This window comes from Siphateles boraxobius, unplaced genomic scaffold (assembly GCF_051911475.1).
Source record: "Siphateles boraxobius isolate OS27281-9 unplaced genomic scaffold, OSU_SipBor_1 13, whole genome shotgun sequence".
Taxonomy (NCBI): Eukaryota; Metazoa; Chordata; class Actinopteri; order Cypriniformes; family Leuciscidae; genus Siphateles; species Siphateles boraxobius.
This window is the reverse complement of record NW_027508733.1, coordinates 31,284,363-31,298,808: the sequence shown is the minus strand read 5'-3', so window position 1 is coordinate 31,298,808 and position 14,446 is coordinate 31,284,363. Positions and strand designations below refer to the sequence as shown.

At 38.3% G+C, this 14,446-nt stretch overlaps 1 protein-coding gene across 2 annotated transcripts in view; it reads right to left on the bottom strand.

The window, feature by feature from the left end:
- lcor (ligand dependent nuclear receptor corepressor) overlaps positions 1-9,771 on the bottom strand; it is a 38,654-nt gene extending 28,883 nt beyond the window's left edge. For both annotated transcript variants that reach the window (XM_077227007.1, XM_077227008.1), the window contains exon 1: positions 9,611-9,771. In XM_077227007.1, the coding sequence (XP_077083122.1) occupies positions 9,611-9,707 (97 nt within the window). In that variant the 5' untranslated portion in view covers positions 9,708-9,771. The remainder of the gene's footprint in view (positions 1-9,610) is intronic.
- Positions 9,772-14,446: the final 4,675 nt, after the last annotated feature.

Genomic DNA, 14,446 nt, shown 5'->3' with positions numbered 1-14,446 from the left:
ACAGAAAATGTGCAACATTCATCAGAATTGACAGTTATCAGGCAAGAACCGAAAAACTGTCATATAACACAGTCAATAATACATATAACACAATAATAATATAAACTGACTTTCCAAAAATATCATGCCCATTGCTGTACCCTATCTTGACTGAATTCACTAAATAAAAACTTTAGCATTTTCCTTTTTGTCACTTTTGTTAACACTCTCAAAAATATGCAAATTAATGCAACATCTTAAGTATCAAAGCAATAGCCAAATTTAGATAACAAATATTACTTGATACCCCAAGAGACTAGAATCTAAATAAAGTAAAAAGGCAGCAAATAAATAAATATTATTCAAAAATATATTCAAATCTTGTTTGCATTGTAAAATGTCTGAATACTAAGTCTTTTGTCTAACCTAGTAGGAAACACTATGAAGATCATAAAGATAAAGGATAAAAGCAGACTTTGCCGTCTTCCAGATAATTTTTTCCTATTACCTGAAATACATTGCTTTTCCAGCAAAAAAAAAAAAAAAAACAGAACATTCCTGCAACAAGGTGCAAGCTACTGCACAAAATGCTGTGAAAAACAGAGAAAACAGACTCAAGTGCATCCGCTATTTTATTTTTCCTTGTTCAATTCCAGCAAGAACATTGTAAGTGCAGAAGTGTTATTTGGAGAGGAGGTTAAACAATGTCATTGGGGCCGCTCTTGACCCAGATTGTGTTTGAATTAGGGTGCGGGAAAACTGTAAACCCGCAGATGTGCTTTGAGGGAATGGCCAATCAAATTTAACCCAACAGGACATCGGCCTTCTATGACAGGACCTTTTAGGTCATCAAGCCCCAATTGCAGGGAATGTACATCTCGCACATGCACCAGTTGTCATAAAAATGAACTATTGGCTACGAAAGGCAATTTTAAGCTTTTGATGGTGGTGATTAGTGTCAAAAGCAATGTTTACTTGGCCATTAAGTACCAAATGTGAAGCATTAGGTTAAAGTAGATGTGGATTTAAGTCCACTGCAAAGCAGGTTATTTATAGGGTTAAGTGTTCACCAAAAAATATTTTTCCCCCCCAAAAAGCCATTATTTTTTAAAGAATAGATCAATATACCACAATACTTCATGTTTGCAAGGCGCTCTACGTTAAATGAGTCACGGCAAATGGTTTAATTTCACGACTAGCACGTTAATCGATGTGGCGATCTCCATGTAAACCCACAGAACATTTGCAGCACATTTAAAAATATATATTTCTTTCACAGAATTAATTTTTCATTAAAAAAACTACATTATTTTTTATAGCTTAAGGACAATCTGAGAATGAAAGCACTTACAAAAAAGGCATAGCCTTCATCGTGTGTGTATTACATTGCTGCTATTTTGCACCTGAACCTTGGATCAATAATATCCTTCTATCAGTCTGTTCATTTAATAGGGTTGAGGGATATAACAAAAATGTATCTATTTTTTTTTGGGGGGGGGGGGGGGGGGGGTTATATTCTATATTATATTGTATAGATATGATTATTTCAACCATGCAGTCACTGTTGCCAACTATGTTCCAAATGTTTAATGCAGTACATTCAAAATTTTTCATAAACAAAACCACCATAAGAAATCAAATCCCTCTAAAGGCGTATAATTCACCACCACCACCAAAAAAAAAAAAAAATGTTTTTCAAATGTTCTTTCTTCAGAGAAACATAAAAGAAGACATTCTTCAGAATGTCCAAGCTGCTCTTTTCCATATAATGAAAGTGAATTGTCTTTATATGCTGTCTTTAAAAGTGAATTGGGACAATTTCCACTGTAAGTGTAAAAGAGCAGCTTAAATCCTGAGTTCCAGAAAATGGTTTCTTTTATGGGTGAACTACTTTCAAAAAGACATCAGAGAACATGTATCCATTGTATGCCAGTGTGATAATTCAACAATATATGAGTGAAAGGAAAACTTCATCTCTCAAGTCTACATACAAATCAGGTGATGCGATACTCCATTCAAAAACAGTTTCCCACAAATCAATCTGTCTTAAATACTCCAGGTCCCTCACAGGACAAATCAAAAACTGCACATCCAAGACCAGTTAAGTCAGTGCAGTATTCAGAAAATGTTTGGTAAAAAAGTAGGATTTAAAAAAGGATTTTTTCCCCAATGATGCCCCACAATTAAACAGCGTTAAGATTTACCAAGAAACTGTTAAACTACCATGAAAATATCATAATTCAACCAAACACCAATATATATCCAGGTTTATTGCTTTGTGTTTCTCATTTCTCATTTATGAGAAACACAAAACAACCCAAACTTCAGCAAATAACATCACTTCATACTCCCTATATTTGCTCAAATAGGTTATAAGGGTTTAAATGAGATATAATCTAGCTTTGGAATAGGTAAAAAAATACATTTAAAAAAACGACAAAAAGTAATAACTTGGCTGGAGAGATAATGTGTTCCACTAAATTACTTTTAATCAGAACTGTGTGGAAAAATCCTAAACCATTTGCGAATGTTCAAATGACCAGAAATAAATAGTTTTATAATAATAATAATTCAGGATAGTTAATACATAATTTTACTTTTGTAATAGTGGCCGCTACTGAACAATGGGATTCACAATTAATCCTCATTTAATAGCACAAAGACCCTGAAGACAATAGTCATCAGATCACCAGAGTATAAAATCATCTCTATTCGGGGGGGGGGGGGGGGGGGGGGGGGGGGGGGGGCATGTAATTGATATGAGATTTCAGCCAGCTCTTTTCATATGATTTTCACATGGATTCCTGCTCTATGAGAAACAAAAGAAATCCTTCACGTGTTGGAATCCAGATGGATGTAGGATCGATGTAGGAGAAAATGAATGATACAAGCATAGAACTCAGGGATGGGCAAAACTACATGCTTGTAAACTCTCTCAGAGAAGTTCATCCCTTTTAAAGGACTAGAACAGGCTCAGGTCAATCCAAAACATACAATTCATTATTTTTTACACACACAACCAACCTTTTAGTAGAGTTTTACTGAGCAAAACATTCTAACAGGATGCAATTTAAGTAGCCTATTGGTGCAAAAAATTCTCAGAAAACCCTCACTAATAGACAAGTACTTTATTTGACTAGTCGACCATCGCAACCGATCCCTAATACAGCTAATCATAACCCAAAAATACATGAAAATACTTTAACAATAACCATAAAAATATTAATCAATATTATTGTTAATGTTAAACAATGTCATGAAGCTCCACAAGAAACATTAACAGTGGCTTTTACTTCATGATAGAGTGACTTTTGTTCACATTTGGTTCAATATATTTGCAGGGAAGCATCTAGATTAAATATTACTGAAGCATTCAAAATTTTAACCACAAAATCCGGGGTAAAAAAAAAGTTACTCAAATAACATTGATGCATGCGAAATATCCATCAAATAACTGCAACCAGTTTTGGAAAACGTATAAATGTCTTTGTGTACAACATTTCACAAGTATGTTTCAAAAAGATTTAAACTACTTTGCTAAAAGTGACGCTAAAATGTTTTTAGCATTTAGGAATTGTACCACCATAAAACATTAAAACCTGAAAACTAGACTGAGTGGTTTTCACTAATTTGCCACAGAAATCTGCGTCAGCATTCCAACAGTTCCCAGAAAACATCGACAGCAAAAATAATGTCAAATTTCCTTCAACCCTCACCCTAATCTAAACTCATTCCCAACACAGCAAGTGTTCAGGGGGTTTAATGGATAACAACCACACAGAGTCACATGAGAAGTAGACAAAAAAAATTGTAAACCATATGGCAGATTTTTGACACACTTGAATTTACAGAGAGTTTTGCTAAAGGCTAAAATGAACTTCAGCACAGAAAGAGGAAGAGAGAAAATTTAGCTTATCTTGTCTTTAAGGTTACAGGATATCAAAAAGAAACACTCCCAAAGTTGGGCAAGAGGCTGTAAAAGAATGTTTATTTTATCAAATCAAAGGATTTGCTTACCTAGAATCTTTTGGGAATTTAGGGGAAAGCATTTCAAACTGTTCTTTAACATGTGAAAGATTTATTTTACAATTATTATTCATTTGCGTCTGACATCCAAAATACCAACTGATCTACTAAAAGGCACAGTATGTATGTATTAATGTCTTCCTCTTGAACTGTTATGATTGATCACTTAAATTCACATTATTTTATTTCATTCTAATGAAACAGCCGCAAGTGCTGAATAGGCTACTACTCATACTGGCCATTTTATTTGACAAATTAAAACGGTGGAGTAACACAGCGGTGTTTGACTTGGTCAAAACAATCATACTAAAATACATTTGAGTGTGTTGAAAGTTGTTATAACACTACTGTGTTGAGCTTTAAAACAATGATTAGTTTTCTGTCAATTAATGTATCCAAACAGTTGCTATAAAAAAAAAATATTTATTAAAGCGTCTTTGGTGTTTCCATGATTTCTACGGAAGTAAAACTGGAAATCTAGGGTAACGCAGATATGACATCAATGTTACACTGGTTAAACTTGCTGATTTCTATGGATTTAAACATTGTTGGAAACGTGAGATAATGTAAGTACTCAAGTAAAGAAAACATAACACTGTTCTAATGGTTTTTGGATATTTTAATCCAAAAATCTACCATATTGTGCCTTTAATTTAAAAAATCACTATGTACATGGACACACACACACACAAAAAGAACAGGATTTGCATGAAATGAGAAGTCAAAAAAGTCAGAATTGGGATAAAGTACGGATTTAATCTAGATGTCATTTGACAGAATGAGAATCCCTAGGGTTTTAAAGGAAATAATAATGGAAACAGACTTCCCAGATGTCAAAATACTTAGGCACAGAAGCCTGGCATATTTAAGATCCCAACTGTTGAGAAAAATCCAGTGGAAAAACCAAAAGTATTATCTCTGTGGGAGTGTAGTACTAGTACATTTAAAGTAGTTTACATGGTTTAGTGAAACCCTGACAGCTTCAAAGCTGTGATGGAAACCGTAGCTGTAAACTCGATAATACACGCTGAAATCATGAAGAATCAATGTTTTAGTTCCTTAGCTGCGCCACTATAACATAATCACAGTTACTATTGTGATTATAAACCGGCTTCTCCAATGGTGCAAACAAAACATGTCTTTCATTTTCTTTCATTTTCATCTTAAAAAAAAAAATTTAGTTTAACTTAAGTGCAATGCAACCTAACAGTAATTGTATTTCATTGAAAAACACAGTGTTTTAAATGAAAACACATTCAGTGTTTTCATTTAAAACACTGAATGCAACTAACCTAGGCTTTATGGAGCATATAACTATTAAAAAAAATGTAATACAAATTCACTGCAGTATTTTCCTTATTTGCAGCATCTCAACATCCCCACAGAGAAAAAAAAAGATCCATACATAATTCAGATGACAATTTTTTTTAATCAATTTAAAATGCTGTTGATTTTCAGCGGTGGTCAAAACGAATGCAACTTGAATCAATGCACCTTCTTGCAGCCTACATACCAATTAAATCTGCTGGAAACTGTCGTCAAATAGCTCCAGACGCTTCTTTAACAACCTCTTCAGTTGGGGGTGGATGTTCAAGAGCTGCTAGAAGCGTTTTACGGTCAAGCTAGAAAAATAAAGGTATAAAGTCGCTCTCAATATGTGTCGAAACGATTCTCAAACCACCAAAACTAAAAATGCATGATTATCAACCAATATATTTGAGAAGAACTACAGGAACTACTAAAGCACTAGTATAGGCTATTATATATCTAGTATGGATTAGACCAAAACTGGAGACTATAAGGCATTGATAAAATGTCAAAGGAATATCCAAAATAGCCCTATATTTGAGAGAAATGTTGCAAGAAACATAATTGGCCATAAGGTTGTTGCTGATCTTTGATGAAAAGAGAGGAAAGGCGGACGCATAGGGAAGCTTTCGAAGAGAGAGGGGGAGGTAGATGATGACTAGAGATAAAAATAAAAAGTGACATTTTTCCTGATGGTAATGGTTCTCACAGCAAGCAGCTTTGACCTTCAGTTTTGTTTGAATTTGTGACTCTGTCGAGCATGACACCAAATGTGTGCTGACAAATTCACACAGAAAGAGTCCGAAAAGAGCCAGGAAAGCCGAGGTTAGGTTTGGCACCGGACCGCCGGGTCCGTGTATGGATAAACTCTTTGCAGGGGGTGAAAACAAACAGCAGATGGAATAAATTTGGCTAATTAAAACACAGGCACCTTAACCAAATGAAACATCCATAACAGACGTCCTCCTAACACCCAAAATCCTATTCAGGGGTCTCATAATAGACTGTTTCTTAAAGTAAATGAAAATCAATGACAAGAAATGGCACAACTGAAATGCTTATCATAAAATTAATGTAAATAAAAACAGTTATGAGTTAATGAATTTAATTATACATTTTTGACAATTATTATGAATTTATTATTATCAAGAGTCATTTTTAATCAGGTTATTAACCATTTCGGGCAATCAGTCCTTTAAGGATGCCATCAGTTTGAGAACCACTGCTGTACCCATGATGCAAAGCTGTATCAAAGTTGCCAACAACAAACAGGAAAAGCTAGCCTGTAGGAAACATAATAGTTCATGTTACATTACAGAGGGTGATTTAGTATCAGACTACAAACAAACACGGAAAAAGAAATGTATGGCAAAATATGATACTGACAGTCCAAATTAATTGGCTTGCAATGAAAAAAATTGTGTTTCTAAACGTTGCAACTTCTATCAATGCTGGAATGCTGGACAGTTTGTTAACAACAATAGAGTTTGGATTATGGAACTTTGACCCTGGAAAAAAAGTTTGAGGGAATGATTTATGATGCTCCCTAAAGCGTTATCAACAGAGAAAAATCTTTTTCATGAAGGTGTGAATCAACTTTTACACACTTCTAGATTTCAGAAATACGGTGGGGTATTAATGGCTTTGGTTACTTTTTACCTCTAAAAACACATGATAAAGCTAAGCTCTCGTTATGAATTCACTGCAAATTTCCAATAGGCTAAGCCCAAAATATTTAGCCTAGATTTCCTCAAAATGTACTTGGAATTAATCTCTTATGATGGACAGAAATAACTACACAGCGCAAGATACAAGAAGCAACTAATCTTTAAGCCTTAAACACAGCAATTATATTTAAAATAGAGTTCCCACACAATAATCATTTCTCCATAACATTGTCATTTGTGATTACTAGAAGGATTTTTTTTTAAATTCATAGAGATTGTACTCTCAAAGAAACAATCTTATAGGCTACAATGTAATATTTTAGAGCAGAACGTATCAGGAAAAAAATATATTAACTAGGCTATAGAAATTTCCATAATTTGTAAGGAAATAATTAAAGGGATAGTTCACCCAAAAATGAAAATGATCCCATAATTTCCTCACCCTCAAGCAATCCTAGGTGTATGACTTTATTATTTCAGCCAAACACAATCAGAGTTATATTAAAAAATATCCTGGCTGTTCCAAGCTTTATAATGGAAGTAACGCCTGAGATTTTGAAGCTCCAAAAAAGCGCATCCATTCGTCATAAAAGTAATACGACTCCAGAGGGGTAATAAAGGCCTTCTGAAGCAAAGCGATTGTTTTTGTAAGAAAAATATAATCACTGGCTTCCGGTAACACTTCTGTGTTCGTCAATACGTCATGCGTCGGGTCAGAGGTCACTCATCCGCCGTTACCGGAAGCCATGGATTATAGTTTATAAAGTTATAAATATGGATATCTTTCTTACAAAAATGCGTGGCTGTGCTTCAGAAGGCCTTTATTAACCCCCTGGAGTCATATGGATTACTTTTATGATGAAGGGTGTGCTTTTTTGGGCTTCAAAATATCTTCAACCATTCACTCCCATTATAAAGCTTGGAAGAGCCAGGATATTACTTCATAATACTCAGATAATGTTTGGCTGAAAGAAGAAAGTCATATACACCTAAGATGGCTTGAGGGTAAGGAAATCATGGGACAATTTTCTTTTTTGGATGAACCAACCCTTTAATGGCTCACTGCCAAATATCTTTCATATTTAAGAACAGAAGAGCAATAAATCTAACCAACATAACCTCAGTGCCTTGATACTTCCTGAAACAGACATTTTGAGATTGGGAGTTTTTTCATATCATGAGAGGATAACTAAGCAGGTTTCACTGACACATGCCATCTTCGATAATAAAACACATCCTAGTCATTTTAAACAAAAAAGTGTATCATATTTGATATGATGTAGAGCATGTTGAACAAACATAAGAGCAAAATTCACAATAAAAGCTTTACCAAGAGATCCACATATGTGACATCTAAAATGTATTTGTGGCATCATGTGTAATTAAAGCAACATTATAATCAGACTTTGTCCGTTCACTATGCCTTGAAATATCTACATTGTTTTGGTTGATAAAGAGTGACCAACATTTACTCAAAAGCTGCAGTTAACAGATGCCAAAAAGCCAAGGGTTTTCTGTCTGACATTAAAAGGGAGATTAACACAAATCTAGGGTTGAAAACGAGGAAACCTCGAGGTTAAGACTCAATAGATAATCTCCCAATAACATCAGATACGGCGATTTAAAAGGATTAAACATAGCTAATGAAACATTAGATTTAAAGGGGGAGGGGCGGGAAACCAATATTTTCCATCATATTTTTGGAAATGAGAAACAAATATGAGTAACACTTTGAAACGGGACTCGTGGATTCCTAAAAAACAAATAATGTTGTTATTTACACGACATTTTGGCTACACTGGCAAGACTCGTTCACGGACAAAGCGAGCAATCGATTAACCAAAAAAAAAAAAAACACATCAAAATAGACTCAAATATCAGCGCGTATATATTCGCCCAAAAATGTTCAGATTAATATCAAGCCATTATATTAAAATGCTCAGTATAGCAAGAACTGGTCTTGACAAGGCCGCGATAACAACTATGCAATATGCGCAGTGTCATTTTCTTTGTCAACCCCCCACCTTCCCCTAAAATACAAAATTATTTTCTGACATTTCCCCATTGCAGCAAAGCGCGCTCCCCCAGCGCCGATGATTTGAGGGAAGGGAGGACGCGCGCTCGCAGCAGCATGACAGTGGGGCGGGGACGCGCACAGCCCTCCCCCAACCCCAAATAATACAGTAGCCTACAATAAAACAGGGAGCGCGCACACTGGCAAAAGGAACGCATTTGATTGGTCAATGCACAATTCCCTCTGTACACGTAACACGCCCTGCTTACAATAAATAAACATCGCCCAAATTTTCTTAAAAAAAAATAACTTAAAGAAATAACCTCGGGGCCAAAACACTAACTATTACACAGTGAAATGAAAACAAATGTGCACTTGACACACATTATTGCTCATATTACGGCCGCATAACTAAACTCATAACTGCGATTTTTTTTTTGGATAAGGTCCAGAGGGTGGTGAGCGGCTATGAGAAAAAATCGTTGCGAGACAAAAAAGCCGCTTCGCTCGCCGCTATAGGCAATTGATTTCCACTAGTCCCCTACAACAAATATACACATTCACGGAACGTGAAGCTGTACTGGACAATTCTGCATGTTAGGTTAAACGAGCTTACCTACACAGTGAATGAGTTTATGCCGCCACGAATCAAGTTCCTGCCGAAAGCCGCGCCTCTCGATCGTGCATTGCTGCCTTCTGCACAGACTCGCCATTTTCTATCGGCCCCTCCCGCGGGCGCGCACCTTCTACTGGGAGCTTCCCAGAGTCGACGTCATCAGTCCCCCCCCCATCCTCTCTCTCTCTCTCTCTCTCTCTCTCTCTCTCTCTCTCTCTCTCTCTCTCTCTCTGTGGGAAGGGCTGGAGGGGGGGTCTTCCCTGCTGCAGCACACTTCTGTTCTGACATGTCCCTCCCACATCCAAATCTTATTCAGCCTATGCCTAAGCTTTACATTTTCCTATAGCGTGTTTCGCGGAAAGTAATTCAGATGACTTCATTTAAAAATTGTCTGTTATCATATGTTAATACTTATATGATCCTTGTTATTTATATTGTGTATTTCATATATTGATAAATAATATATAAAACAATAAAAATACATTGGCATTATTTTAATAATAGCCTATACTTTAGATAAAAATATAAAATAATATACATTAAAGAAACACAATTGAATTATTACGTTTGTACTTAGTCTCTCTGAGGAATGTTTAATGCATTAAAGGGATAGTTCACCCAAAAAAGACCTGTCAGACTTCCTTCCTTCATCTTCGGAACACAAATGAATGGTGAAGATCTTTTTGATTAAATATAAAAGGGAGGGGGGGGGGGGTATAGTAGTCTAATATGTAGTCTGTGGTGATGTCATCTTAGCCTATAATAAAAGATAATGAATTTCAATCCTGAACCAAACATTTTTTTATTCAAAGATAAGTCTGCCACAAAAAAACAACATAAAATTATGAATTCAAATGTAACTGCTCTTGGCCGAAGTATTTTTTGCACACAGTGCATTGACAAATCAATCCCTCCTTTACGACTGCCTGCCTGCACAATCACTGAGATCGCGGCTGCTGCAATTTTTGCCTTCTCTTCATCTATGTAATGCCATGTCAACGAAACGAATGAATGAAAATTAGCTTATCAATGCATTTCTAAATTTGCGCCTAAGGTATCTTTGTAGAACTTTAAAAAAAGATGCTGCAGCCAATGAGCAGCCGGTGGGGGCTGGCTGCAGTACGAGGATGATTCAACCTCCACGGACAGTTTTTGATGTTTTATCAGACAATAACTACTCAAGATTTTTCTTTAGTATAATTTTCGGGACAATCAGGTCCGGATTCGGGACAACAGCTTATATTTCGTCACTGTCCAGAATTTAACATGAGAATGAACCTCATTGGTTCTTGCCGAAGCCCAAACGTCCTGTGTAACAGGAGAACAAAACTAATTGGTTCTCGCAGAAGCTCAAACGTGCTGCGTAACACGAGAATGAACCTCATTGGTTCTTGCAGAAGCTCAAACGTGCAGCATAACACGAGAATAATCCTCATTGGTTCTTGAGGAAGCTTCAAACGTGCTGCGTAACAGGAGAACAAACCTAATTGGTTCTTGCAGAAGCTCAAACGTGCAGCATAACACGGAAATGATCCTCATTGGTTCTTGCAGAAGCTCAAACGTTCAGCGTAACACGAGAATGAACCTCATTGGTTCTTGCAGAAGCTTAAACGTTCAGCGTAACACGAGAATGAACCTCATTGGTTCTTGCAGAAGCTCAAACGTGTTGCATAACACGAGAATGATCCTCATTGGTTCTTGAGGTAGCTTCAAACGTGCTCCGTAACACGAGAATGAACCTCATTGGTTCTTGCAGAAGCTTCAAACGTGCTGCGTAACAGGAGAACAAACCTAATTGGTTCTTGCAGAAGCTCAAACGTGCAGCGTAACACGGAAATGATCCTCATTGGTTCTTGCAGAAGCTCAAACGTGCAGCGTAACACGAGAATGAACCTCATTGGTTCTTGCAGAAGCTCAAAAGTGCAGCGTAACACGAGAATGAACCTCATTGGTTCTTGCAGAAGCTCAAACGTGCAGCGTAACACGAGAATGAACCTCAGTGGTTCTTGCAGAAGCTCAAAAGTGCAGCGTAACACGAGAATGAACCTCATTGGTTCTTGAGGAAGCTTCAAACGTGCTGCGTAACAGGAGAACAAACCTAATTGGTTCTTGCAGAAGCTCAAACGTGCAGCGTAACACGGAAATGATCCTCATTGGTTCTTGCAGAAGCTCAAACGTTCAGCGTAACACGAGAATGAACCTCATTGGTTCTTGCAGAAGCTCAAACGTGTTGCATAACACGAGAATGATCCTCATTGGTTCTTGAGGAAGCTTCAAACGTGCTGCGTAACACGAGAATGAACCTCATTGGTTCTTGCAGAAGCTCAAACATGTTTGTGGCGAGGGACGGGCGAGGGACGTGAGAGAACGGCGCGAGGCCGGTGGTGCGATTGCTAATGAGCAACACCTGTGAAGCACACCGGTCTCGCATCTCTCACGGAGGAGCGGAAGCATAAAGGAGGAGCGACGACATTGATGATCGAGAGAGGAACAGGCCTGTATTTTAGTTGTGTTGTGTTTTGTTTTTGTATTTGTATTTTATTTTAGCCAGCAGTCGTCCGCGAGGAGCTGCTGGCAGTTATGTTTATTTTCGGTAGCCAGCAGTCATCCGCGAGGGGCTGCTGGCGGTATTTTGGTTTGTTTGTTTTATTTTAAATAAAGTATGTTTAATTGTTCGCCGGTTCCCGCCTCCTTCTTCCCTGAACATTGCTACAGTGTTGCATAACACGAGAATGATCCTCATTGGTTCTTGCTAAAGCTCAAACGTGCTGCGTAACACGAGGATGAACCTCATTGGTTATTGTAGAAGCTCAAACGTGTTGCGTAACACGAGAATGATCCTCATTGGTTCTTGAGGAAGCTTCAAACGTGCTGCGTAACACGAGAATGATCCTCATTGGTTCTTGCTAAAGCTCAAACGTGCTGCGTAACACGAAAATGAACCTCATTGGTTCTTTCAGAAGCTCAAACGTGTTGCGTACCACAAGAATGAACCTCGTTGGTTCTTGCCGAAGCTCAAACGCGCTGCGTGACATGAGAATGAACCTCATTGGTTCTTGCCGAAGCTCAAACGCGCTGTGTAACACGAGAATGAACCTCATTGGTTCTTGCAGAAGCTCAAACGTGCTGTGTAACACGAGAATGAACCTCATTGGTTTTCTGCAGAAGCTCAAACGTGTTGCATAACACGAGAATGATCCTCATTGGTTCTTGAGGAAGCTTCAAACGTGCTGCGTAACACAAGAATGAATCTCATTGGTTCTTGCTGAAGCTCATAGTGCAGCGTAACACGAGAATGAACCTCATTGGTTCTTGCTAAAGCTCAAACGTGCTGCGAAACACGAGAATGAACCTCATTGGTTCTTGCCTAAGCTCAAACGCGCTGCCTAACAAAAGAATGAACCTCTTTGGTTCTTGTCGAAGCTCAAACGTGCTCCGTAACACGAGAATGAACCTCATTGGTTCTTGCAGAAGCTTCAAACGTGCTGCGTAACAGGAGAACAAACCTAATTGGTTCTTGCAGAAGCTCAAACGTGCAGCGTAACACGGAAATGATCCTCATTGGTTCTTGCAGAAGCTCAAACGTGCAGCGTAACACGAGAATGAACCTCATTGGTTCTTGCAGAAGCTCAAAAGTGCAGCGTAACACGAGAATGAACCTCATTGGTTCTTGCAGAAGCTCAAACGTGCAGCGTAACACGAGAATGAACCTCATTGGTTCTTGCAGAAGCTCAAAAGTGCAGCGTAACACGAGAATGAACCTCATTGGTTCTTGAGGAAGCTTCAAACGTGCTGCGTAACAGGAGAACAAACCTAATTGGTTCTTGCAGAAGCTCAAACGTGCAGCGTAACACGGAAATGATCCTCATTGGTTCTTGCAGAAGCTCAAACGTTCAGCGTAACACGAGAATGAACCTCATTGGTTCTTGCAGAAGCTCAAACGTGTTGCATAACACGAGAATGATCCTCATTGGTTCTTGAGGAAGCTTCAAACGTGCTGCGTAACACGAGAATGAACCTCATTGGTTCTTGCAGAAGCTCAAACATGTTTGTGGCGAGGGACGGGCGAGGGACGTGAGAGAACGGCGCGAGGCCGGTGGTGCGATTGCTAATGAGCAACACCTGTGAAGCACACCGGTCTCGCATCTCTCACGGAGGAGCGGAAGCATAAAGGAGGAGCGACGACATTGATGATCGAGAGAGGAACAGGCCTGTATTTTAGTTGTGTTGTGTTTTGTTTTTGTATTTGTATTTTATTTTAGCCAGCAGTCGTCCGCGAGGAGCTGCTGGCAGTTATGTTTATTTTCGGTAGCCAGCAGTCATCCGCGAGGGGCTGCTGGCGGTATTTTGGTTTGTTTGTTTTATTTTAAATAAAGTATGTTTAATTGTTCGCCGGTTCCCGCCTCCTTCTTCCCTGAACATTGCTACAGTGTTGCATAACACGAGAATGATCCTCATTGGTTCTTGCTAAAGCTCAAACGTGCTGCGTAACACGAGGATGAACCTCATTGGTTATTGTAGAAGCTCAAACGTGTTGCGTAACACGAGAATGATCCTCATTGGTTCTTGAGGAAGCTTCAAACGTGCTGCGTAACACGAGAATGATCCTCATTGGTTCTTGCTAAAGCTCAAACGTGCTGCGTAACACGAAAATGAACCTCATTGGTTCTTTCAGAAGCTCAAACGTGTTGCGTACCACAAGAATGAACCTCGTTGGTTCTTGCCGAAGCTCAAACGCGCTGCGTGACATGAGAATGAACCTCATTGGTTCTTGCCGAAGCTCAAACGCGCTGTGTAACACGAGAATGAACCTCATTGGTTCTTGCAGAAGCTCAA